This window comes from Pteronotus mesoamericanus, unplaced genomic scaffold (genome assembly GCF_021234165.1).
Source record: "Pteronotus mesoamericanus isolate MK-2021 breed Mesoamerican mustached bat unplaced genomic scaffold, CSHL_Meso_final contig_105, whole genome shotgun sequence".
In the NCBI taxonomy this organism is placed as follows: Eukaryota; Metazoa; Chordata; class Mammalia; order Chiroptera; family Mormoopidae; genus Pteronotus; species Pteronotus mesoamericanus.
Window position 1 is genome coordinate 11,799,660 of NW_026555006.1, and position 27,510 is coordinate 11,827,169.

At 36.9% G+C, this 27,510-nt stretch overlaps 1 protein-coding gene across 4 annotated transcripts in view; it reads left to right on the top strand.

The window, feature by feature from the left end:
- PATJ (PATJ crumbs cell polarity complex component) overlaps positions 1-27,510 on the top strand; it is a 295,047-nt gene that overhangs the window by 96,427 nt on the left and 171,110 nt on the right. For all 4 annotated transcript variants that reach the window (XM_054574004.1, XM_054574021.1, XM_054574012.1 and 1 more), the window contains exons 21-25: positions 3,826-4,000; positions 12,717-12,788; positions 14,384-14,561; positions 21,342-21,452; positions 25,104-25,181. In XM_054574004.1, coding sequence (XP_054429979.1) covers positions 3,826-4,000; positions 12,717-12,788; positions 14,384-14,561; positions 21,342-21,452; positions 25,104-25,181 — 614 coding nt within the window. The remainder of the gene's footprint in view (positions 1-3,825; positions 4,001-12,716; positions 12,789-14,383; positions 14,562-21,341; positions 21,453-25,103; positions 25,182-27,510) is intronic.

Here is a 27,510-nt window from a genome sequence, read left to right on the forward strand (position 1 = left end):
CAAAACTATTCAAGGATAATCTTTGTTTAAAAATTCACCACATTTCTGTAGTCCTCTGATTATTAAATACTTGGAGAAGGTTTATAAAACCAATGAATAAATAAATGAATTAATAAACCATATATGCATGATTATCACTGATACTTTAAAACAATCTTGGTATTATCGTGGTCCAGAACATTTTTGGCTGGAGGGTTGAACCCTGCATGACCAGATGTTTTGCAGCTTCCCTGCTTCCTGACCCTGGGTGCCAGTGGTACTCCTGCCCCAGGCATGATCAAAAGCAAAGTATTTCTAGACATGCCAAATGTCCGTTGGGAGGCAAAATTGCCCCTGCTTTGTACCTATTTATGCTTTATATCATCAGGATTGAAAGGAACAGACAAGATACATGGAGCGGGTATTTGTGAAGAGGGACAGTGGAGTTGGGAAGCATTTAGGGAAAGAGACATTCCCTTTATGGCAGGATGCAGACCCCCTGTGAGACCTGCTCTGTGTATCATCTAGGTGACTCCCAAGTTAGTTCCACTGCCTCCTGCTGCCTATATGAGTTTCCTAGGGCTGTTGTAACGAACTGTCACAAACTTAGTGGCTTAAAACAATAGAAATGAATTCTCTCTGGAGTGTTCTGGAGGCCAGAAGTCCTAAACCAAGGTTGTGTGCCCTCTGAATGCTCTAGAGGAGAATCTGTCCTTTCTCTGTTCCTGCTTCTGGGGGCTCTAGGTTTTGGCTTGCGGCTGCATCACTCCATCTTTTGCCTTCATCTTCTCATGGCCTTCCCTTCTTCCTACCCATGTCTTCTCTTCTGTCTCTTAGCAGGACTCTGTCATTGGATTTAGTCCTACTTGGGTAATCCAGGATGGCCTCATTTCAAGATGTTCAATTACATCTGCAAAGACTTTTTTCCTTCCCAAGGGACGCTACATTCATAGGTCCAGTGACATGGATATATCTTTTAGGGGGTTCACCATTCAACCCACTATACTGCCTTAATCTAATATTTTGCAAGGCCCTGGAAATAATTTGTTTTCAGACATTATAGCTTTAGGAATGAAGCTATCTTAGATTTGTCCTCACTAGAAAAATGTTCATAGCCACATGCTTTTAGAAAAAAATTTTGAGAGCCTCCACAATGCTATGTGGCAGGCACGAGTGTTTGAATACGTCCTAACTGTGGGTGGGCTAAGAAATTATTGATGCAGAGTCAATAGATATTTCAGCACCATACATGTTGAGTTAATTCTACTCAAAATTTCATTTTGCTCTTGAGAGCCCTGTCCAGCATATGGGACTTGTTCCGTCCCAGGACCCTAAGTGCTGAGCAGTTAACCTGCTGAGCTACCTGTCAGGTCTTCAGGCTTCTCCAAGCCCATCCATTTCCTCAACTGTAAAATGAAGGATTTGGGCTAAGTGTTCTCTGAAGCCTCTTTCAAAGCTGTAGCTCTTTGGCTACTTTATTAGTAACAGACAATTTTAGATTTATCTATGAACAATTAATTTAAAAATTATTTTGGAGAACCTACATATAAAAGGCTATTCTTGACTCTTTCTTCATTCTTTAACCAAACTTATGTATCCTCCAAGAGCCTATACTTTTCATGGGCTGTGACACCAAACCTACAAATTAGTATAATTAATAATGTAAAGCATGCAAGATTAATTTTAAACCAGTAATGCATATAGTGTTACAAGATTTCAGAGAGAAAGTAGTTCTTTTTCCTAATCCTTGATTGTCCCTACTGGGATTGTGTCTCCAGTGAACCCTGGATGAATTTCTGTCACTGCGCCCCAGAGTCAGGCATACATACTCATCTGTATGCCAGTCTCATACTATAGACTAAGCTTCTGGAGGGCAAGGCCTATCTCTGATTATGTTACCATTGTAGATGCTCAAGAAATACTTGTTGAATGAGAAAGTGACATGCCACTCATATGTGGTTGTTTAACAACATATCAACCCCACCCTTTTTTCCAGTTGCTAAGTTGTACAGTATCTAATCTCCTCTCTACTTGGATTCTTATTGCCTTTATTTTGTTGACCATGTATTCTTGTACCCCACCACATATAAGCCTTTTGAAAATTTTTCCCATTCCTCTCCTGTAAGCATTAACTTCCATTTACCCAGAACATTTTTTTAAGTTCCCTGTTTTTCTAACCTTTGTGCTCCTGTTACAGCCATTACCTGACAACTGCACAGGCCCTAAAGGACTTGATTTGTTTTATGGGCTCCTGGGTACTGTGGGGCACTTGGTGAACAGCCCTGTAAAGTGCAACTGTGTCAAGCACTGTGAGAGATGAAAATGTGTACCTAAGCACCACCAAGGGTCCATGGGGAGCCGTAGGGCAAAGGGCATGGGCATTCTTTGTGTGGAGCAGGTAATGCAAAGTTTTAAACAAACTACAGCAACCCGTGAAACCCAATGCTATAATTTAACAGGCTGCTTTTACTAGCGTAGCTGGATGAGAAGTAGCTCTGCAAATAGAGCTGGGTTTTTTTGTTAAGACTTCAGTTTTGCATAATTCCTCCCAGAATCTTGACCCCACCACTGGCCCCTCCCCAGTGGGGAGGAGGCAGACAGAGGTAGAGCTGGAACAGTGGGACAGTGATACAGGTGTGACTGCTTTGCAGGAATGTGAGCCCCAGTGGATGGGATGGAGGGTGCATGGGGTTTGGGGAGAGGCCGCTGAGACTTCCTTTCATACCGCCTAAGCATTACACTTACTTTACACTCTTGTCAGATTCTCTGTTGCATTATCAACTGATGAGATCCCAATTCCAAAGTTTCTAGACAAGATAAAAAGCAGAAGTAGTAGTGAGTTTCCTAGAAAATTTATTCACTATGAAGAAATGGAAAGTTTAGATGATGCTTATAGGAAAAGTATAAGAAGAGTATCTATAGCTCTTAGTCAAAAATCATTTCTAGTTTTCTGAAAGGCAGATCTCGAAAATGTACTATAAACATATGGACTTAAGGGAGGCATTTGATGCACAATTTATCATATTTGTATAACATGATAAAGAAAGATTGGCTGGGAATTTATAATGGATGGGCTATCGTGGATACTCAGGTGTATCCTAAGAGTGATGAACAAATTTATGCCTGCATGGTGCAAGGCTCTAAGCATGCGCCGTAGGACTCTGGGCACAGTTCTGCCTTATTCTTTTTTTTTTTTCCAGTAAATGGAAAAATGACAGAGATGATTTGTCAGGTAAGGCTGCACATTCTGATTTGCAAAATTCCTTATGCTATTCCTTAGAGTAGTTCCCCCATTTATAAAATACATTTGCTAGTATGTTTTCTCTCTAATGCATAGTTTGAATGAAGAATTAAACAAGGTAACAAATGTAAGAGAATTCTGGAATTTATAAACAAATCCCTTTTAAAAATGTGTTTTTACATGGTAATTTGCTAGTCTGGGGAATAATTATTTTTTTAAATAAGTGAAATGGTGGCACGCCTGTAATTGAGACAGCCTAGGTTAATAAAGGAAAATTTGTAGTAAGATCAGAATACCATCATAAAGGGGCTTTTTTGAAAAAATGTTTATATTGCTAAAACATCACCAACTTTTCAGTGAAGCCATACTCACAATTGTAACTTTCTTCTATTAAGCAATCCCTATGTTCCCTTCCTTACTTCATTTTTCACCATAGTACTTGTTACCATCTGGCACATTAAATATTTTACATTTTTAGTTTAGTATAAATAAGCCTTCTACCTGGAAGGGGCTTGCCCATAGCAGATGCTTTTAACAATTTGTTGAATGAAAGAAGTATGAAAGAAGGCATCTTGTATTGACTACCTTTCCGGTTCGCTCCTTAGGCATGATGTTTCCGAATGAGGTCCAAGGTCCTGGCTCGCTTGCCGAACTTCCTGCTGTGGCTCAGCGAACGCAGCAAGAAGATCTGCCTTTATACCAACTCCCCAGGACCCGAGCTGTTTCCAAGACCTCGGCATACACAGGAATGTTGTCTTCTAGATACACCACTGATGCATAGTATGATTTCATTTCCTTTTTGCTTTTATATTATAAAATAATTGTCTTAGCTTCCGTAATAAAACAGGTGTGATTATGGTGCAACATTTGGGAAAAACAGAAAAATATTATGAATAAAATCCACAATATTAGACAATTACCATGAGAATTTCACATACATAAAACTGCACCATATATAAATTTTTATATTCTTACAGTCGTGTGCAAAATGGCTAGAGTGTTTGCTTAAAAAATGAGAGGCTAAGAGTTTATTTTAATAACTCAAGCGAGAACTACTCAAAGACAAATGAGGGAATGGATTTAAGAGTTAGAATCTATAGAAATTGGTGACTGATAACATGTTGAAAGTGAGAGGGAATAGTTGAGGATAGCTTCTGTTTCTGGAATGGGAAACCGAATGGAGAGTGGGACCATTAGTTCTTTGACATGAAATTATAGAAGCATAAACAGGTTGGAAGGGAAAATAATGAGTTAAATTTGAGACATGTTGAGGGTTTCGGTATCCATAGGGCAGCAGAGTAAAGTGTAGTCAATTAGCTCCATGATTCTGGGGATTAATGTTATATCTAACCTGACACGGGTAACTGGGAACAAGAGCCAGCAAGCACAGGTGAAACTCCTGGATTTGAATAGTCATCCAGAGGAAGGTTAAGTCATAATGAGAGCACAGGGCTAAAATGGGAGTCCTTCAAAGCAGCAATTTTAAAGGCATGAATGAAGGAAGAAAATAGTGAAGTGGAATGAACAAAAGGTAGAAGGACATTGATGAACTAGAGGTTGACATAGAAACGAAGGGAAGAAAACCTTTTAACAAAAGGATCATCACAGACAAGGGTCATATGCTACAGGGAGGTCAAGGTAAATAAGATGGAAAAGTTTTCATGGGGCTTGGCCATATGGCCCTTGGTAAGCACAGGGCAGTTTTATTAGAGAGGGTAGTGGGTTAGGAATTGAACAAAAGGTTTGAAATTGGACATAGTAAGAACAGATCAGTGTTTTGAGAACTCTGATCATGAAAAAAAGCAGATAGAATGCATGATTAGATAGATAGATAGGTAGATAGATAGATAGATAGATAGATAGATAGATAGATAGATAGATAGATAATGTGTGTGTGCATGTCTGTTTTTGTCCTTCTGGAAGAGATCAAGACAAGGAATATGTAGATTCTAGGAAGAGGGTGATTAAGCATAATTCTTAAAGAAGGTAAAGGGAGAGGAGTGTACTGCATACCCAGAGGTTAACCTTTGATAATTTGATATGAGGAAGGTCACCTCCTGCACAGAGACAGATGCCAAGAATGAAAGGCAGGTACAAGGGCAGGTACTGTTTGTACCTTGGGAGCAGGAATCCAAAGCGATTTTGGCCCAGTGACCTTGATTTTTTTTCTCCGTCATTTAGGGGGAAAGCTATTTACTAAGAGTGTGGTACTAGTAGAGTAGGCATTAAAAGGAGAGGTGTCAGGGTAGAGGTTATCTTTTGAAACAAGAGTAGGGGAGTAATGACTTAGTTGTGGAAGGGAGTTTAGAAAAATATTGGCCTCCACTTTTCCAGTTTCCCAGAGAGCAAGGGAATGGGCATTACCCTCTTGAGAGCCATGCCATGTCAGAGAACCAGGAGCTGTTGAGAAACCAGAGAAGATACAGAGGATAGTCAGTGAGGTAGATAGGACATGGAGTAGTTTCTTTACAGTTCAAAGAGATTCCAGAGTGTGAAGTAGTTTGGTGGGGTGGGTTTTGGGGGTGGAGGATGGGAACTGAAGCAATATGTGAAGGAGAAAACAGCACATAGCACTATGAGTACAGGAGAGGAGTGAACAAAGGAGCTGGGGGTATTGGTGCAGCATAACAAGGATGTGCAATAGGGTAGGATTCATTGGTCCTCATGTTCTTATTAAAACCTTAGTTCAAGAATGGTTTGATATCTTCTATCAACACAAAGTGATATTGTCTTGATTCAGCAACCTGTGACCCTTGCCTAGAGTCGTAGATAGAAACTTCACAAAGCGGTCTTTGTACTTCTGCATAGCTCACCTCTGAGTGGAAAGGAAAGACAGCCAGGCCCCGACACTTGGAGAGGACCTGGTGGCTTTTCACACAGTAGAATTGGACCGGCGTGCAGGGGGGAGGTGGTGACCGGCCTGGAGTCCTAGTGTCCTAACCAGTTCCCGGTGGAGCACACAGTGTTAAGCAAGCAATGCATGTGTTTCTTTAGGAGAGATGCCTGGGAGTGGAAGTGCTGGAAGGGTAAGGAATACACTTTATGACTTTTTATGTGGTCAAATTACTTTTTAAATGAGATACCTTTGTCTTTTATTGTGCTTACTGTTAACCATTGAATCTGGCTGAAGAATTCAGAAATGGGGCTGCTTTTCTAAAGCTATAGAATTGTTAAATGTAGAATTGGAAAAGGTCTAAACAAATTTCCAAGTTCAGCTCTTCTTCCTCATGCAGAAAACAAAATGGAACATCAGTTGTATTTTACTCAATTCTCCCAGCTTCTGAGAAGGAAGACACGCTTTACTCCTAACCCATTGCTTCTCCTAAAAAGTACTTCAACAAGCCCATTTCTTATGCAGGCACAGGTACTTAAGGGCTACAACCTAACTTTGTCTTGGGAGATCAGTCTTGCATTTGGAAGTTGTATTTTTGGCTTGCTCTCATAAATTCAGGACATATTTAAATCTCAGCAGGTTCCAGAAGAGTTCCTGTAAATCATATCCCTCCTTTTAATCTCTTAGAGAATGCCCCATGGAGTTAGGGTCATAGGTGAATATTTATTGCCACTCAGCAGCCTTCCTGAGTAACGCATAGATTCTTTGGAAGACAGTCTTTCAGATTATCAGGGTGCCATGAAGTACTCAATAGTATTTTAGCGTTGCTTCTCTGCATTAATTTTTATGTAGGACGTCAAAGAGTTATTTAATATTCACTGTGTTTTTCCATCAAGCCAACTTCTTAACTTTTGGAGGCAGGACAAGTATTAAGAGGTCAGACTCACCTTAAAAGTGGGGCTCTCTGCAAAGAGAACTGTGGGCAGGCAGGAGATGATCACTCCGGAGGGAATCTGAGTAATTTTGTTCGAGTATCCTCCTTTCTACCTAAGGTCACTTGAGATCATGTCTTCAGAGCTCACCTGGCTTCAGTCTTTTTCTAACTCATCTTTGTCATCACCTGCTGCCTGAAGACATATGGGTGCCTATAAAGGGGGCCATGTGCATTTCTCAGACTAATAGCAGATCTGCAGTGTAGATATATTGTGGGTGCTGTTCAGATTTTTTTCTGTTATTTATAGCTACGTGGCCCTGAGAAAGTTTCCCTTGAGTCTGTGTTTCCCAACTTATAAAGTAGGTATTTCTACAGATTAAATAAAAATGAATATAAAGGGCTTCATATAGTGCCTTTAACATAGTAAATGTATAATGAAAGGCTGGCAATGATGCTAGATGACAATGATAGACTCACGGGCCCTGAAGTTTATCTAGGGTTCAATTCATTGTCGCTCTGTTTTTTTTAAACACTTAAGGAGATTATAGGGGTTTTCTTTGTTTGTTTTATAATAAAATAAGATTAGCTCACAGTAAGTAAAGCAAAGTGTCAGAGGGTAAAGCCTTGGGAGGATGAGGAACTTGAGATGAAAGACATATTTAAAATTGACAAGAAACCATGTTGAAGATATAATAGGATACAAATGAAAAGAAATACTTCCAAAAAGAAATACTTTCACATGTTAAATCCTTTGTTATAAATGGGGAAGTAGAATAGGAGGCCGGGTGTCACATTTGGGGAAGGGATTATATAAGTTGTTATAGTCTGAGCCCCCAGTACAAGGTTGGCATTTAGTGCCTTCTAAATAAATGGTGGACATTTAATAGGTTTACCTTAGAGATAAACTGCCAAAAATTATGTATAAATTCAGAATATTGGTAGGAGGCTGAGGATATGTAGGAAAAGAAATATGTGCATTTGAGGGAGGACTACTCTGGAATGTTTGTGTTGGGAGGAGAAAGGGGAGGTTTCAATATAATTCTGTTGCAGCTCTTGTCCACATGGCAGTGAAGATGAATGTGAAAAATTAGGGCAGGAGGTACATAGGAATATTACAGTAATGTCATCGGGGCTATAATTAGACCTTTGATTACTAATCCAGGCTCTACAGAAGGCCAAAAGAGACAAAAGGTGACCTAAGGAAGCAACTTACCCTTTATGGCTTTAGCTATAAAACACAATTTTACATATTAATAAAATACACAAATTTTAAAGTTTCTCTAATTTTCATACGTATATAGATTCATTTACTGATAGTCCACTCAAGATATTGAACATTTCCATCGCCCCACAAAGTTCCCCCTTGCCCCTTGGCCATTTCATGCCCTAAGCAACTACTAATATGACTTCTTACACTGTACGTTATTTTGCCTGTCCTAGAACTTATGTAAGTATAATCATATAGTAGGATTTTTTTGTGTCTAGCTTCTTTTCACTCAGCACCATATATGTGTCATTCTGAACCTTAACATATGAGATGCATAATTCTTTATATATACTGATGTCAAGCAATAATTTGCTATGTACCTTCAAAATTAGTGTAACATCTGTATAAGTAAACTAACTAATTTGGAAAACACTAGTGCCCATTCTCCCTGGTTCCAAACACTCAACATTCACTATGGTGTATCACACCAAATAGCCATATAAAATCTATATTTAAAGAGGCAAAAAAGTAATAATAATCTTGAGATAGCTTAGTCACAACCAGAAGTCTTTCTGTTTACGTCCTTTTAGAGTGCTGAGTTTATTTGACCCTCATATGGCTTAGTATGTAAAAATTGTATATGAAAAAAAGGTATATTGAAAAGGAAAGGTCACCTTGGCTATTTGGATCCATCTGACTTTGTATGATGTTAAAGATTTTATTTGTAAAGGGATTGTATGTCATGATCAAGTCTTACTATTAACACCCACCTGTTCACTAATGAGCTACTCCATCTTTCCTAGAATCTGTAAAGAATGATAACTTTGGGCATTTATAAAAAGGTCTGAAATAAAAAGTATTGTTTTGATTGGATGGTTAATTCCCTTGGGGAAAAACTGGTTAAATGTAAGAGGTAAATTTCAATTATTTTAAGATCTGAGACTTTAACTTGATTGAACTATTGACCATGTTTAATTACAGTACAAATTATAAAATTCGAAGTTAGAAATCCCTTGTTAAAATTTTAAATATGTTTGTGAGAATTTACATCTTAATATGTGCAATAAAAGTATTTTACCTTCTCAGTTAAATTTTACCTTGGGTTAAAAGGTATATGCATCCATCACTGTAAAGTGACTACGTTAGTTTGCAGAGTTTCTCATCTCCTGTGACTGTAGTTCCAAAACTAATCACACTATCTGGATAAACTCCTCCAAGTTTTATCTCTCATTAGGTATGAAGTAATCTGAGTAAGATATGTGCATACCAACTTCCTGAGAAAGATAATATACTTTGAAAAAGTCAGTGATACTCTTCCAAAAAATTAATTTTTTGTTACACACATTATCTAAAATTTTCTGTATTTCCTATAATATAGTATGTTATATAGTATAATATATACTATAATATTTTCCTATAATATAGTATATTATAGGAAATAATAAAAATATGTGTGTGGGTTTTTTTTCCCTTAATGCCTCTTATGAACTGTTTTTGCTCATAAACACTTCTGACACCAAACATGAGAGGTTTTTCCTTCAGCCAATAACCAGTTCTCTTTGACATAACTACCTGGAGTTAGTGCAGACTTCACAGCGTTAAGGTTCGATACGACCAGACTGCCCTGACTTCAGATGCAAGTTTCCAACTGTACTTCTGACGAACCAGCTTTAAGTTGGATGTTCCTGTGACCCCTTCCTCAGGTTTGTGAGGATGGCTCACAGAACTCAACAAAGCACTTTACTTACAGTTACTCGTTTATTATAAAGGATACAACTCAGGAACATCCAAATGGAAATGAGGAATAGGGCAAGATCTTGAGGGGAGGTGTGGGGCTGCACAGAACTTCCAGGTCTTCTCAGGGCATATCACGCTCTCAGCACTGTGATGTATTCTTCAACCTGGAGGCTCTCTGAACCCAATCGGTTAAGGGGTTTTGTTGTTGTTGTTTTTGTTTGTTTAAAAAGGAGATTCCATTATGCAGGCACAACTATTTACATCATGGGTTGGTGCACAAGCTCAATCTCTAGCCCCTCTCCCCTTCCCAGAGGTGGAGCTGAGGGTGGGGCTGCAAGGGTGACTCTAATCACCTGTTTGCTTGTATGGCAGCAGCACGCATCCTGAAACAACCGAGGGTCCGACCAAGAATCACCTTATTAGCATGAACTCAGGTATAGCCATGGTTGAAAGGAGCCTGTTATTAATAACAAAAGATGCTCCTCTCACCCATATCACTCAAGAAATTCTAAGGGTTTTAGAAGCTGTATGTCAGGAACCAGGACAAACACCAGCTATTTATTTCTTATTATCACACCTGTCATAATTTGGGGTACAAGAAAGTGGGAAATGGAGAAGAGGAAGGTTTCCGTGTTGGTTTGGTTTTTAGTTTTAAGTCTTACTTTGATATTTACTTTAAATGGAATTCTAAAATACAGCAGTGCCTGATGTTCCTTGCAGAAATGTCCACCTTCCAAAAAACAGGAAATAGTCTAAATGTCTCATATTTAGGATAGCACGTAAATTAAATTAAATTATATCAATACCACCAACTATTAAGAAGCTATTAAATAAAAAATTATAAAGATTATGATAATATACAGGGGAAATTTTGATACAAAAAGTGAAAAATTTGCAAAGGATGTAAATATTGGTTGAGCTGCAATTAAATGCCAGTTTTATCTCATTTAATCCTTGTTACTATTACATAGGATAATCAAAGTATGAAAGTTTATGTGATGATTACAACCATCCAATGAATAATACTGTGATACGGCAAAGTGAACACCTCACTTAAGTCGGGGGAGCCATGGGAACGTTGCTTAAGGACTGCGTTCCAGGGCACACAGACAGAAACCCTCCACTCAGCGTTGGCTTAACCAAACAGGACCCTACTTTCTTTTCATGTATAAAGTCCTGAAGAAAATGATCTGTCGGGTCTTAAACAAGTTTTCCTTTCTTCTCTGCTGTCCTTACTGTATGGCTTCTCGCTGTTTCTTCATGATTTTATGATGGATGCTTCACTACCAACATCATCTATGACTTCTAAGCAAGGAGAAGGGGAAGGGCATAGGGCAAACGGCTCCTGCCAGCTCATTCTCCCTCCATTTAATGAGTTTTCCTGGAAATCTCATCCAGGGACCTTTGCTTCCATGTCACTAACCAGAGCTATGGCACAGTTACCATTAGCTGAAAGGAAGTCCAGCAATGTATTTTTTCTGAGCCGGGCATAGTGCCACCTGGAATAAAGGAGTTCTGCTGGTGAGGGAGACTGGGAGAGAGGACATTAGAGGAGTAACCAGCCAGTACCTGCCAAACTGTTTTTCCCTGAATGCGGTGATGCTTTTAATCATAAAAAATAGATTGGCTAAGGCAAGAAGGCCATCTGGTCGTGGGTGAGATGTTAATGATCCCTAACGATCCCAATTTCTTAACTGATTTTTGGTCCTTTCAGCTTTCTCCTTTACACTCAGCCTTAAACCATTGTATCCTAGAAAGTCTGTAGAGTGGCAAGTAGGTGGAGTTTTGCTACTTTTTACAGAATTACTTGAGAATTCAGAGAATAATGGAGCATTAAAACTTAGTGTGGAAGGAAAGGTTTGGATACTGTGAAGAGATTGTGTAGCCTTCTCTGAGGTTCAGTTCCTCATGTGGAAAATATAATAATATGACCTGGTGTGCCTACTTCCCAGGGTTTTTGTGAAATGAAAGGGGTAGTGCCCACATTTTTGTATAGAGTAATAAAATTTACAATAGAAGACATAGTATTTCACTTGGTGGTCCAAAGTCACACACCTATTTCATGGCACAGGTTGGACTGGAACTTAGGACTCCTGACTCCTCTTCCAGATGATATATGGCAATGTCTCTACCCTACTAGATAGCAAATACTCATAAAATTAACTACTCTGTAATTCAATATTTTGTTACCTAATTAAGCAGTTCCATATTAACATAAGTTGATGAGTGAAAGTATGGTGATGGTAGGTGGGCGGATCAAATTAGGTAAGTGAATCTCTCTGTAAACTGAAAAGTGCCATAAAACTACACAAAATATTCATGGAATACAAGTGATGGGAATTATTGCCAGTGACAAAAATATCTAGCAAGAGGGACCCTGTTTACTGACTGTTTAACCATATATGTTGGTTTATATTGGCCTGTTCTCTTAGCTGGTCAATCAATATGAAGTTTTAAGGAAAATATTTTATAATATTTTATATACTTATAGAGAAACAAATGTGGAGTTATACAAATCAAACTTTTTTTTGAAAATAGCAGAGTGTCACCAATAACAGTGTTTACAATAATTCTATGATTTTCTGGTGCTAGGAGGGTGCTTGTTGAGTTGAATGTTAAAGCAATATATTTTTGCTTTGTATGAACAGTTGATTATTGATGTAAATATTTTTAAAGCTTAAAAGTTAACTACATATAATTGTGCAATTTCAAAACTTTCCAACAACCATTAATAACAAGATTGTGACTCATAGATTGTGTGTGTTTTTTTTCCCTTTCTCCTCAGTGAGTTACCTGAGAGAGAAGAAGGTGAAGGAGAAGAAACTCCAAACTTCAGCCACTGGGGTCCACCAAGAATGTATGTTGTTGACATTTTTAGCTTTCTCAGTAAGACAACACAATCGACCACTTTTTTCTTTAACTTACTATTGTCATTCAGTCATTCTGTAATGATTGAGAAATTGCTATTCACCTGTAGACTAGCCCAAAGTTTAGTTTCATTTTGTTTTATTTAGAGATTTTTAGCCAGACAAATGACTATAACCAATATATTAGGATCATCTTTATCACACTCTTTGAGAGAAAGCAATTTACAAATGTCCATCTGTGATACTAACTGAGGGACTAAGTGGTTTATCACTGCCTCACTAAGCAGCATAGATCGGGCTGCCTTGAATGCAGAAAAGCCTCTTTATGTATAAACAACAACAGTAGCAGCTGAGGCTGCATCATATACCAATTTATCTTTCCCTCCAAACTTTGTATTATCCAAGTTTGTGCCCTGTGTGAGCAAACAGAATGTGTTGGGCCCATCTTCCCTTTAGATACTCCTGTGATTTTATGTAGTCATGAGGGCTGCACTTTATTAGGATTATCAAAGTCTTCCTTTAGCTGCTCTGTCTATTCTTCCTGCATTATTAATTTCACTGCGCCCACCAAAACTGCCTGGTTTTTCTTACACTTCTGAGGTTTGTCTTAAAAACTCTTATGAACTGTTTTCTGAGCTACTTTTTTATTTGCATTAATTATTGGTTCACGTCTGTGCAATTTGGGAAAAATTCATAATATTTTGAGAGGAAAGTTTTATTCCATATGTTCTTAAAATGACACAGAAGTAGGAGAAAAACAAAATCATCCCGCCTTAGGAGCAGGTAAAATCTGTCTTCCACTTGTCCTGGCTGGGTGGATCAGCTGGTCGGAGCACTGTCCTGTACACCAAAATGTTCTGGGTTCTATCCCTGGTCAGGGCACATACCGAGGTTGCAGGTTCAATGCCCAGTCAGGTTGGTCAGGGTGTGTATGGGTGGCAGGCAATCCATGTTTCTCTCGCATCTCTCTCTCTCTCTCTCTCTCTCTCTGCCTCCCTCGTTCTCCCCTCCTCTCTCTATAAAATCTATAAACGTATCCCTGGGCAAGTATTTTTTAAAAATCTGTCCTCCACTTAGAGAACCACAGGTTAAAACTACTGGCTACGAAAAGCAGCCTGGGCAACAAGCCTCTCAATGGCAAATTTATTTTATTCTGAAACTCTCTGCTTTTTGCCAAAATAATATGTGACTTTCTTGATTTTTCACCCGTTTGTTATTTCATTAGTTCATTCTTTGCTTCTGTTATGGATGTAGATGAAAAGGACTAATCACAGAAAACATTATGGTAGGAAATGGGAACATTGAGGCCGAGCTAAATCTCTCAATATTAAGTTGTACCTATTGTATTAGATACCCATCTTTTTCAGAATTAAAGTGTTCACATATGCCATGAATTACTGATAATATCTTATAATTTGGGGATATGGTACAATTTCTGTAACATTTGTAAAAATACATTTAGAAAATATATTTATATAAAATTAGGCACAAGGATATGGTACAAATTGAACACTTACAGTGACAATCCAACAAATTAAATTAACTTGTTTCATGAGAGGATTTTGTGTTTTTTTTCTTTTTACAGTGTTGAGATTTTTAGAGAACCTGATGTATCTCTTGGTATTAGTATTGTTGGTGGACAAACTGTTATAAAACGCCTGAAGAATGGAGAGGAGCTGAAAGGTATATTTATCAAACAAGTTTTAGAAGACAGTCCAGCAGGAAAAACAAATGCTCTTAAAACTGGAGATAAAATACTTGAGGTAAATGATGTTAAAATTCTGTTTTTGTTTGAATGTACTGTAAAAAAGTAAGATAATCATTTACCCAAAAGTCCTTTCTTCATGTGTTGGAATTCATGTGTTTACTGCGTTTTGTTTAGATGCCTTAGCTCATAATGTTTGCACAATTATATGAGATTCTAAAGTTGGGGTGGTGGCACGTAAAGCAATAGAACAAAAACCTCAGCTGACTAGATAAACAATTTCAAACATAACAGAATGAGGCAGATGGTGGGCATCCTGCTTCTCCTACAGTCTTTAACAAGCTCTAAATTTTATGAATATGTGTCAGTGGGATAAGCCATGCCTGTCCTCCCAGAGATGACTTGACCCTGGAACCAATGGAGGGGCGAATCCATCATTCACGTGTGGTAGGCTTTACAGAGCAGAGTTTTAAGGGCACATCAAGACACTGAGAAGGTCCTGACGTCTGAATCTGATATTATTTCTTCTCATTGGGTTTATTGGATGACACCATATTGAATATCTTCAATACCATTATCTGCTTCTTATTGATTTATGCTTTATGATACTAAACATTGGCCCTGATGTTTTAGCTCTGACAGGGTAAAAAGCCCTGAAGGTCATGGGTTGAAGTCTAGATTGTTGTGCTTATTTTCCTTTTGGTCTTGGACAAATTATTAAACCCACCTATTCTTAGTTTCCACATAAAATGGAAATGAGAATTCAAAACCCTTAGTATCATTGTGAGGATTAAATCAATAATGCTCTGTATTACAAATTTTACATTATATTTGTTTTGTGAAATTTTTTGAAAATTCCAAGCACACTGGGGATATGGCAATGAAGAAAATGACCAAATATCACTTCTCTTATGGCATTTACATGATAGTGGAGGAGCTAGACAGTACTCAAAATAATATGTAGAATGATAAATTATAATAAGTAGCTATGGAGAAAAATAACAGGAAGGAAGATAAGGAATGACAGGTGGTGAAAGGTAGTGAGGGCAGCAGTTACAATTAATAGATGTTATTGAAGATACTAGGACAAGTATAGGAAGTGAGAGAGTGAGTCATGTGGCTTTATGGGAAAGAAGTCTCCAGGGAGCAAAAACTAAAGTGTGAATACTCTGAATGCAATGAGAATCTATTAGGGAATTGTGGATGCATACACTTTTTTTTTTTTTTTTTTTTTAAAGAAAAGAATTCTCAGGCTTCTGGGGCAGGTGTGGTTTCTTTTATTTAGTATTTGCATGGTACAACTTTTTTTCTTTCCTTCATTTTCACCCTTATTTGTGATTTTATTTTAGTTGTATTTTTGTAAGCAACATATAACTGGATTTTGCTTTTTTTAAAATCGAAATTGATAATCTCCAAGTAAATAACTGACAATTCATTTTTAAATTTTTATTACTGATATATTTGAACGTAACTTTTAAATATATATTTTATATTTTGTTTTATCTTCTTCCCTTAATTTTGTATTTTGAAATAATTATAGGTTCATAGAAAATTGCAAATAAATGTTCAGGGGAGTTCTGTGTACTTTTTCCTCAGCCTCCCCCAAAGTTAATGTCATACACAACTGTGCTACAATAGCAAAACCAAAATACCGATATTGGTACAATTCATTGACCTTATTCAGATTCAAGAGTTACACATGTACTCATTTGTGTGTGTGTTTGTGTTGATAGTCCTACACAGTTTAATCACATGTGTAGCCTTGCATGACCACTACCACAATCAAAAAACTCAACTCCACCATCACCACAAAACTCCCTTGTGTTACCACCCCTCTAGAGCCACTCCTCTCCCCATCCCTAACCTCTGACAACCACTAATCTGTTTCTTTTTTTTTTTTTAGGTATATTTTATTGATTATGCTGTTAAGGTTGTGCCAATTTTCCCCCTTTCTCCCCCTCCGCCTGGAACCCCAATTACCCCCAGCAGTCCCCTCCCGTGTGCCATGCATACAAGCTCTTTGGCTACTCCATTTCCTATACGGTTCTTAGCATCTCACTATTTTGTTCCTACCTGTTTGTATGTCTTAATCCCTGCAGCATTTCCCCCATTCTCTCCCTTTCCCCTCCCAGCTGATAACCCTCCAAATGATCTCCATATTTGTGATTCTCTTCCTGTTCTGGTGGTTTGCTTAGTTTAATTTTTAGATTCAGCTGTTGATAGCTGTGAATTTGTTGCTATTTTAATGTTCGTAGTTTTGATCTTCTTTTTCTATTATAATTCCTTTTAACATTTCATATAATAAAGTCTTGGTGATAATGAACTCCTTTAGCTTTACCTTCTCTAGGAAGCACTTTATCTGCCCTTCGGTTGTAAATGATAGCTTTGCTGGATAGAGTAATCTAGGTTGTAGGTCCTTGCTTTTCATCACTTTGAATCCTTCTTGTCAGCCCCTTCTAGCCTGCAAAGTTTCTTTCGAGAAATCAGCTGATAGTTTTATGGGAACTCCTTTGTAGGTAACTCTCTGCTTTTCTCTTGCTGCTCTTAAAAACCTCCCTTTATCTTTAGCCTTTGGCATTTTAATTATGATGTGTCTTGGTGTGGTCCTCTTTGGGTCCAACTTGTTTGGGGACTCTCTGTGCTTCCTGGACTAGTTCGTCTATTTCCTTCACCAAATTAGGGAAATTTTCTTTCATTATTTTTTTCAAATAAGCTTTCAATTTCTTCCTCCTCCTCTTCTCTTTCTGGCACCCCTATGATTTGGATGTTGACATGTTTGGAGATGTCCCAGAGGATCCTTCTATCCTCACTTTTTAAAATTTTTCTTTTCTTCTTGCTGTTCTGATTGAATGTTATTTTCTTCCTTATGTTCTAAATCATTAATTTGATTCTCAACTTCATCCCCTCCACTGTTGGTTCCCTTTCAATTTTTCTTTATTTCACTTAATGCTACCTTCATTTCTGCCTGGGTCTTTTTTATGCTGTTGCAGTATCCAAAGATTTCTTTGAGTACTCTGATAACCAGTGTTTTGACCTCTGCATCTGCTTGGTTACTTATCTCCATTTCATTTAGTTCCTTTCCTGGAGTTTTGTTCTGTTCTTTCATTTGGGCCATGTTTTTTTTGTCTCCTCCGTTGGGCAGCTTCCCTGTGTTTGTTTCTGTGTGTTAGGTAGAGCTGCTTTGACTCCCTGTCGTAGTAGCATGACCTATTGCAGAAAAGGCACCTGTAAATTGTGTGGGGCAGAGCCTCAGGGAATCGCCCAGGTGGGGCAACCTATTTCACCACTTTGTGGCTCTGTGTGAGGGAGTGCTTTGAGAGGGGACAGTGCCTCTGCCTGGCCTCTGGAGATTGCCTGGGAGGAAGCTGTCTCCTGGCACTCGTGCTTCATTTTCTACCTGTGTGCTACTGGTGCCCTTCCAGATGTTGCCCTGGTGCTGAATCCGAAAGAGGGTGGGTCTGCGTGAGTCCTAAATCTGTGTGGGTCCTCTAATAAGAGTCTCTTGAGAATCCTACAGTTTCTTCCACCATCCCAACCCCTGCTGTTTTTTATAGCCAGAAGTTATGGGGACTTATCCTCCTGGTGCTGGAGCCCTGGGCTGGGAGGTCTGGTCTGGGGCTGGGATCACTGGCTCCTGAGGTATCCACCCTGATTTTTATCCACAACACTTGAATGGGGGTCCACCCATTCCACTGCCTCTCCATGCCCTCTGTGGTTCTCCACGTCCCCATGCCCTCTGAGTCTCCGCCCCTCCTAACCTCTCTGGATAAATGTGGCTTCTTTAAATTCTTGGCTGTCGGACTTCCATACAGCTCAGTTCTCTGAATCTGGGTGGTATTTGTTTTGTAGTCTCTTTGCAATTTTTGCTGTATTTATGTGTGGAGGTGAAGTGTGTTTACCTATGCCTCCATCTTGACCAGAAGTCTAATCTGTTTCTCTATGTCTATAATTTTATTTCACAGTTGTCACATAAATGAATCATACATTATATATATATTTTTGAAGTTGGCTTTTTTCACTTAGTATAATTTTGTTGACTGTTTCATTCCTTTTTATGCGCTGAGTAGTATTCTGTGGTATGTAGGCACTGCTGTTGAACCATTCATCCATTGAAAGACATTTGGGTCGTTTCCAGTTCTTGGTTATTCTGAATAAAGCTCCTATAAACATTTGTGTACAAGTTCCTGAGTGAAAATAAGTCTTTGTTTCTCTGGGATAAATGCCCAAGAATGCAATTGCTGAGTTGTCTGGTAAGTTCATTTTTAGTCTTGAACTGTCACACTTTTTTCCAGAATGGCTGTACTATTTTACATTTCTACCAACAATGTATGAGTGATCCAGTTTCTCCACATCCTCACCAACAGTTGGTGTCACTGTTTTTCATTTTAATCATTCTGATAGGGATATAGTGATATCTCATTGTTATTTTAATTTGTATTTCACTAATGGCTAATGATTAATACTAACATTTCATTTCATTTCGGAACATTTCATTTGCTTAATTGCCATCTGTATATACTCTTCAGTGACATGTTTGTGCATGTCTTTTTTCTGCTTGTTAATTGGGTTGTTCATTATTTTATCTCCTTTAATTTTAGGGTGTTTTTTTTTTCCCTCATCTTATCTGGTTGTCTCTTGAAAAGGAAGTGTTCTCTCACTTGTCCATCATCACTTTTACACATAGTAATAAGAATGCACTGTTTTGCTCAGACTTAATAATTTATATTTTTTCAAACTCACAGCAGACTTGAAATGTTACACTCTAATATAGATTTTGTCAGGCATAATGAGTCATTTGTTTACTTTTTTCCCTGTGAAAAGATTACTTGTTTCACTTTTTAAATCAAGCATAATAATCATTTTTTCTGTCTTGAAACAATTGCATGAAGGCTTTTGGTCTGTATAAAGAAATTTTTAATGTCATAAAGTTCAAATTTAGTGTAATTTTTAGAAATGCTTCTTCTTCTCTGTGAATGGATGCATTTTGGGTAGATATTTTTCTGTTGTAATATGATAGAATTCCATTTCCCCCTAAAGTACCAACTTTAGTGATTCCCATTTAAAACTGTGGAAAAGGGAAACAAAAGCTGATTATTACTGGAAGATGAAGTTGTTCTAATATAGCCTCTACTTCTCTATTGTTGAATGCTTCAGGGAGTAGGTTGTTATATGAAGCTTCATCAAACTATTGTGACAGCTTTTAAGCTTTACTTTAAGTTTTTTCTATATGTATTTTATTCATTTACTACTATTCATATCCTTCCTCAGCTCACATGAGAAGAGAGCTTTTTACAGAGCATTAAAATCTTCCAATGGATGTCTAGAGGAATAAAAAGCCAAGTTTTTAGCGTGGCCTTCTGGACCATGCATGACATAGCTCCAGCTGCCTTCCTGACCTCACCTCTCTTCTTCCCCGTCTTTCACCATTCTTTGGACTCACCTGCCTTTAAGTCCCTCTAATGCACCAGGCTTCTATCTCCTACCTGAGAGCCCTTACTTCTCTGTCCCTTAGCTTCTGGGGTACTCACTTTTCTTCCTACTCTGTCCAGACTCAGTGATAGATCGTCCTAATCACTCCCTTGCATACACGTCCAACTCCTTGGTTCTTCTCTCCTTTCACTGAACTTGTGCAACTCTTTGCTTATTTCAGGTCTCTATTATCACCAGAGAAAATAATTGCTATGCTCTCTGGTCTCACTTTAAATTCACAACCACCTCTTCAGGCGGGTCTTTGTTCTGCCCTGTGATCCTGCAGTATTTCCCAGTTGTTTCATTTGCCTTCTTCTATAGGTAACTACTCCACACCTCCTGTGCCTCTTCCTCAGACTCAATCTCACTTTATGATCCTTGTTTCTTATTCCATTGACAAAATAGAAGCAGCCAAAAGGGAACTTCCCTTGCTCCCACTGCATGCCAGATTTTTTTCGAACAGTAATTGTCATGACAAATGAACTGTTTGTGATTCTTTCTAAAGCCAGTCTCTCTAACTTGTGCAGAAGTCATTCCCTCTTCACTGTCCAAGGATTTGCCTCTACAGGTGTCACTTCTCCCTCTGTCATCCCTTTTTCCTCTCCACTCCACCATTATTGCTGTAATATCTCCTATATTAAAACCAAAAACCTACTTTGATTCCACATCTCCCTCCACCCACATTCCTATTTCTTTTGTCCCCTTACAGCACATTGTCACTATCCACCCAACAGTTACCAAAAGTTTGCTATGTTGTTGGTTTGAAAAATTGGTTTGGTAAATATGTTTGGTAAATACAGACTGTCTTGGAAATTATTGGCATATTCTCAAAATAGGCTCTCTGAGATTTATATACTAAGGAGCCATTTGTACTTCTAGTGAAAATAACTGTGGATGTTTTCATACTTCTTTTTGAACGTAGTTTAAGAAACGTTCAACTGCTCAATTGTGCTAATGGACAATTTGCTTAAAATGATCATTCTTCTCAGTTCGAGAGAAGAGTCCAGGGAGCTCCCCTGCCCTCCCCTCCCCCCACCTAAAACTGGGTACTGTTAGTGATGGCAGTGACGTTATAAACTCAGAAGCTTAAGGTTCTGTTACTGAGTTGCTATTTTGAATAATTTCATTAAGCAGGGCTATTGTTATAAAGATATTTGTCTTACTTTTCTGCAAGGTCAACCATTACTTCCTTATGTGTATCCCAAAACAGCAATGCTTTGGATGGGCCAACCTTATTTTTTTTCTGGCTTTGGTCTAATTCATTAGACTCTGGCAGTTCTCATAACTATGTCATATGCATGAACTTTGAATTAACCTACTCACAATATCTACTGTCTTTCTAATTGAAATAAATTGCTGTGTGTTGTAGGTGTCTGGAGTAGATTTGCAGAATGCCTCACATAGCGAAGCGGTCGAAGCCATTAAGAACGCAGGAAACCCTGTAGTGTTTGTTGTTCAGAGCTTGTCATCCACTCCAAGAGTAAGCTTTAGTTTTACACTTTTAAAAAGTTTAAAAATATTCTCAATATGTTTAAACTAAGTTTTAGCCTCCAAGTATTTTTCTACATATTTCTATATTTACTATTATCTAGAAAAAGCATTGGCTTCATAAAAATTTAGTTATTAATTTTAATTTTCCCTTGTTTACTCCAATTTTGATCTTCTGATTAAATTTGAGTCATTCCTGTGTGTGTTGGTGTAAGTCACAGGCTATGGAATCAAACAGAACTTTTTTGGATTTCTTGATTCCCCATTTACCAACTTTGCTAACTTGGAGGCAAGTTACTTAACTTTCTGAGCCAGTTATTTTGTTTATAAAATCCTTTGAACATAAAGAGTGTTAGGCATAAAAACATTCTAGAGATACTATTAGATGTTCTATGTATTTATTAAGGCATGTACAAATACAAACATGTTGTATCGTTGTGTATTCTGTTGGAGATTCCAAATTCAAAAATGGTATTTAATCAAAAAATTTTTTTCCATTATAAATCACTCTTGGTATAGCATTAGAACTCTGATATGCAGATGTGTGTGGCAGAATGTGTATTATATATTGCAGCATGAAGCAGAAATGTCACCCTTAAGCCCTGTAAGTGGAAGCAATGTTTATTTTTTTTAAACTTTATAAATGGAAGACAGCTATTCAACATATAGGCATATATGAACACTAGAAGAAGTGTGCATATTTTTAACATTTGCTTTCCAATACAGTATTGTAGTACTTTTCAACTGTCAAGGCGTACAGAAAATAATAATTGTATGTCAAATTGGGCAAACAGATGGCCCAACAGCTGAGGCATCAATATGCTGTTTCGACATCCTTGTAACCCGCCTGCACACAGTGGGCTACAGCCTCACCCCACTTAGGCAGCTCCGCTATGATGCATTGTGTTGTAGTTCAGTCCCTTTTAGTCTTAGCGCTGTGTTTATACACCATCAGGACTAGTTAAGAGGGGTGAACTGAATAAAGCATTGTCACTTTCATACAATTTGAATTTCAAGATTTTTTTGGAATCTACTTTTAAACTTTATAATATTGAGAACGTAGTTTACACCGTCACTTTTATTTCTGGAAACTGAGTTCAATAGGAAAATTTGTCATGATTATTCCCTGCCAAATGATACTTCCAAAGAAATAGTTTGGGCCTAGAATGAGCCAATCAAATTATACGTTTATGAGGCCACTTGTCACTGCCCTGCCAAAAAAATATTGAAAGCATTCAATAAAATAGGTTATAAAGTCAACGAAGAGTCAAGCTTTCAATCCAGCCTTTGCTGGTGAGCTGAGGTGGAAACTTTTGCCTAGATGACATAAACAGTGCAATTTCTTTCCACTCTTCAGAAAAAGAAAAAGAAAATCTCCTCAGCGTCATGCCATGCTCATGCTACTGATCCCCCATACAGCATAACAGACTGCCACATTGTGCGTTTGATTCCTCAAGCACCGAGCTCTCTGTGGTTCTAGCTAAGGGAGCATATTCACGGCATGGTGTTAATGACTGAGTCCAGGACTTGTTCCATTTTTTAGCACAAAGTGATTCCTGTTGAATGAACCAATGAAAGGAATCAAGGTTCACATCTTTACAAAATGGTGTTCTGCTCAGCTCATTTTATTGTTGCAGATAGTGTTGACCATCACAGAAAGAGGAAATACAGCAAAATACTTAATCATTTTTGGCCAGTTTGCTTTACTTTGAACCGTTCCCTCAAAGCCCCCTAAAGAAGTCATTTTCTAATGTTGGGCCCATCAAAGGCTTTATGTCTAAGTGTGCCTTGGTCACATGGAAATTTCATTAACATCATGAATTGAGCAGTGGCATTTAAAATTTTACCCATTTTTTTCTTTGAGTTGTATGTTATATTTTTATATTTGTGCCTTTAACAATTGTTTTAGGTGTATCAATAATATATTACCTTTTTAAACCTTTTTTCCTGAATTTCTGGAGTATATTTTTAGCATACTAGAAAGAAATGTGTGTATCTATTTAGATTTACTTAACAAATGCTTATTTAAGGGTGAAACCCATTATTTATACTCCATTCCTCTAAAAATAGTTTTTACACCAAGGTAATTTTTTCCCAGTTAATAACATAACTATATATAACAGTCGTGACGTGGTTTTTTAATGTTCAAAAACCCTTTTGAAATTAGGGTCATCTGTTCAGTTAATTAAATTTATTTTCATGTGTTGTTTCCTTCCCCCCCCCCATATTCCACTTGTGCCTCCTAATACCATTGTTTCATAATGATGCCTAAATTTTTTTGACACATGTACATTTTGCATATTAGTCATATGTAAATACATTTTTACTTTCACAAGAAATAGGTTGTCTTTTACTTTTCTTAAAGATTTAGTCTTCTTGATAAGTATTTTGTATTCCAATTTTTGCCATTGATAAGTGTACAGAAATATATTTTTCTGCTGTCTGGAAAACAGTGTAAACCTTATGAAATGGCAGCTGAGCTTCTGTCTTATCCCAAAGCTTGTAGTCACAGCAGTTTTTGAACTCTAATTTAGGTTGTTGTGTGTTCTCTATTTAATATAGAGAAATAAATATTAAGCATCAGCACAGTGCCTGTTCACATAGGAAGCACTGAATATATGGTGATATATCATTCCTGTTGTTTTATACTTAAATGAAACATTTCTGAGACTTTCTTATTTGTTCTAAAAATTAATTTATTTCTGCAGACTCTATATTAAAAGAAAAATTAATTTTAAATTGCCTTTAGAGGGAAACTTTGTTTTTGCTTTTGTTTTTTAAATTATCCCTAGAAAAGTAGTTTCTTTAAATTTGTGAGAGATTTCTTTTTATTTTAACCTTTGTCAGATTTTTATGCCAAGGTTACCTGTGTTAGCTACTTGAGGGGTTTTTAAAAAAAAAACACTAAAATTTTATATTTTCCTAAGATGTTTCATATATAGCTTTACAAAAAGTAATCTGTGCTGCTGGTACCATAAAGGATTAACATTATTTCTATGAAATTCTACTCTCATTCATGTATAAACATTTATTGAGTGCAGTTATATACTAGGCCCTTTCTGAGCACCAGTGTTATGGTGATAAATAACACTGAATTCCAGCCCTTCTTGGGGTTTTATTCAATGATGTAAATAAATTTGAAATTCATCTTTATGCTAACAGTGATAATGAAATATTTATTGAGTGTGCACAAGTCTGCTAGATAACATACTCGAACTGGGATATGATGATGAATAAAGTAAATCCATAAAATAAATGATGGCTTCCTGTGTTCTAGGAATTAACTTAGATCACCTTTTATACTGTATTTTGCAAAATGAGGTTTAGACAACAGTCATATCATGACTTCCTTTTTAGTCTTCATCTTCACTTTCTGGATCTAAATACACAAGCCTGTTGATTTATTACCCCTTGATTACACACATATACACCACAATTTGTTATCTTGCTTGTCAGATTTCCCAAGTTGTATTTTTTGCCTTAAATTGTATTTCTCATATCATTATGTTATACATGAAATCAAAGAATTAAGTGAGATTTTTAACTGTTTTTTAAAAAACACATTAAGAAATATAATGATCATGACATTTAAATGTTTTCTTCCTCCACCTCCCCCCACCCCTTTTTCTTTTTTTGGTGGTAGGTCATTCCTAGTGTGCCCAACAAAGCCAACAAAATCACTCATAACCAGGACCAAGACAACCAAGGAAAAAAAGAAAAGGTAATTTGAACCTCTCAAGCTTTTAAAAAATGTTTTTGTTTTCTATTTGCCTATTTAAGCTACAATTAATAAGAATGTTATTTGATGAGTATTTGGGTAGATGTACTGAATTTCTAATATTTGCTTTCTGTGAACATGACTATTCATGATGAATGCCAGAAACCTAAGGAAGCATAAGTGTAAAGATGTTATTAAACAACACTCAGCCACTGCTATCTTTCTCTCTCTTACCTGTTCAGCTGGACTAGCTGGCCATTCCCAGAAAATGCCTTGCACACTTGGGAGTTTCTGAGGCTGATCTTGGTGTTCTCTCAGCCTAGAAATCCATTTCCCATATTGGTATTTCTTTTAATCCTCCAAGGAGCAGGTCAAAGATCATCTCTACTGAGAAAACATTCCCTGACATGAATCATAATTAATCATCTATTCCTGTGTTCCCACCTCTATTCTAGTAGAATTAGTTGATATAACATTTGTTTTAGGATTTGGTGTCAGTAAAGGATGAATTTTCATTTTTTTTTCATAAGGATAACTATTTATCCCACTCTTTAAAAATAGGCCCCCTACTAGACAAAGAACATGTATAAATGACCCATGGACATGGACAACAGAGTGGGAATTGCCTGTGGGGAATGGGGGTGGGATGGGTGGAGGCATGTAAAGGGGGAAAAATAGAGACAACTGAAATAGAATAAACATGATTTTTTTAAAAAATAGACCCTCCTTTTCCTACTGGTTTGCAATAGGACCTTTGTCATCGCTCATGTGATCAGGAAGAGTCTGCTTCTGAGCTTTCTCTTCATCTCTCCCAGGATACGTATTGTACTACATAAATATTAAGCCTAATAATAAATCTTGTCTTCTAGGAGAATGATTTCCTTTACATATTTCTTCTTCTTTAGAAATGTCTTATCTATATATGTCCTTTAATTTTTCCAAATTTTAGAATTGGCTTGTTATGTTCCACAAAAATAGCTCTTTGGGGTTTTTGATTGTAATTGTGTCAAATTTCTAGATTAATTTGAAAAGAAGTTACATCCTTATGATATTGAGTCTTCTTAACCATTAACATGGTATATCTTTTATGTACCATTTTATTTTTTTAATATTTTATTTTATGTTATTACAGTTGCCCCAATTTTTCCCCCTTTGGCCCTCCACTAAGCCCACCCCCTACTCCCACAGTCAAGCCCCACATCATTTTCTATTCCTATGAGTCATTCTTTATGTTCTTTGACTAATCCCTTCACCTTCTTTCAACCAGTCCTCTCCTCCACCAACCCCCATTATAACTGTCAGCCTATTCCATGTTTTGGTGCCTCTTGTTCTATTTTGCTCATTAGTTTATTTTGTTCATTAGATTCCACTTATAAGTGAAATTGTATGGAATATATATGTGTATGTACATATATATACCATTTTAGAGCTTACTGAATTTTTCTTTTATTTCTTTCAATTTTTATAATTTTCTTCAGCAAGATATTGTAATATTTGGTTTATTCCTAGATATCCTTATCTATTTGTGTTTCTTTTAAGTATCTTTTAAACTGTATTTTCTATTTGTTGTTAATGTGTAGACAAAATTGATTTTTATATATATTTTTTGGCATCTTGTAACATTATTCTCTTATTCTTTTATAAAATAAGATCTAATGTAGAGCATTGGGAAAACCAAAATGCTGAAATAAAAAGATTAAAGTCATTTAATCCTTCCTTCCTTCTTTCCTTCCTTATTTCTCTGAGAGTTTGTGTAAAATGATAATTATTCAAAAAAAATGGTAATTATTCCTTAAATGTTTGGTCAGACTAGCCTATAGCAACCATTGTAAGCTTGTGTTTTCTATGTGGGAAAAATCTAAAATATAGATTCAGTTCTTTAATAATTATTGAACTGTTCACATTTTCTATTTCATCAAGAATCAGTTTTGGTTACTGGCTCTTTTCTAGGAATATATCACTAACTTTTTTAATTTGTTGGGGTAGAGTTGCTCAGGTATTCGCTTCATTTGTGTTATCTATGCTCTCTCCATGGAAGTTGGTTTTTCTTTCTGAATATAGTTTTTTCTTTTTACATTTCTTTCTTAATTAATCTTGCAAGTTATTTTCTATTTAATACCTCTTCTAGAAGAAGTAACTTTCGAGCTATGTTAGTCTTTATTGTTGTATCTTTTATTCTGTTTAATTAATTTTGTTCTTGTCTTTATATTGCCATCCTTCTTTGTTAGTTTCTTCTCCTTTTTTCCTGCTACTAATCTTTAGTTAGTTATAGAATTTATTAATTTTTAGTAATATTTCTTTTCTAAAATAATCATTTATCATCTATGTCCCT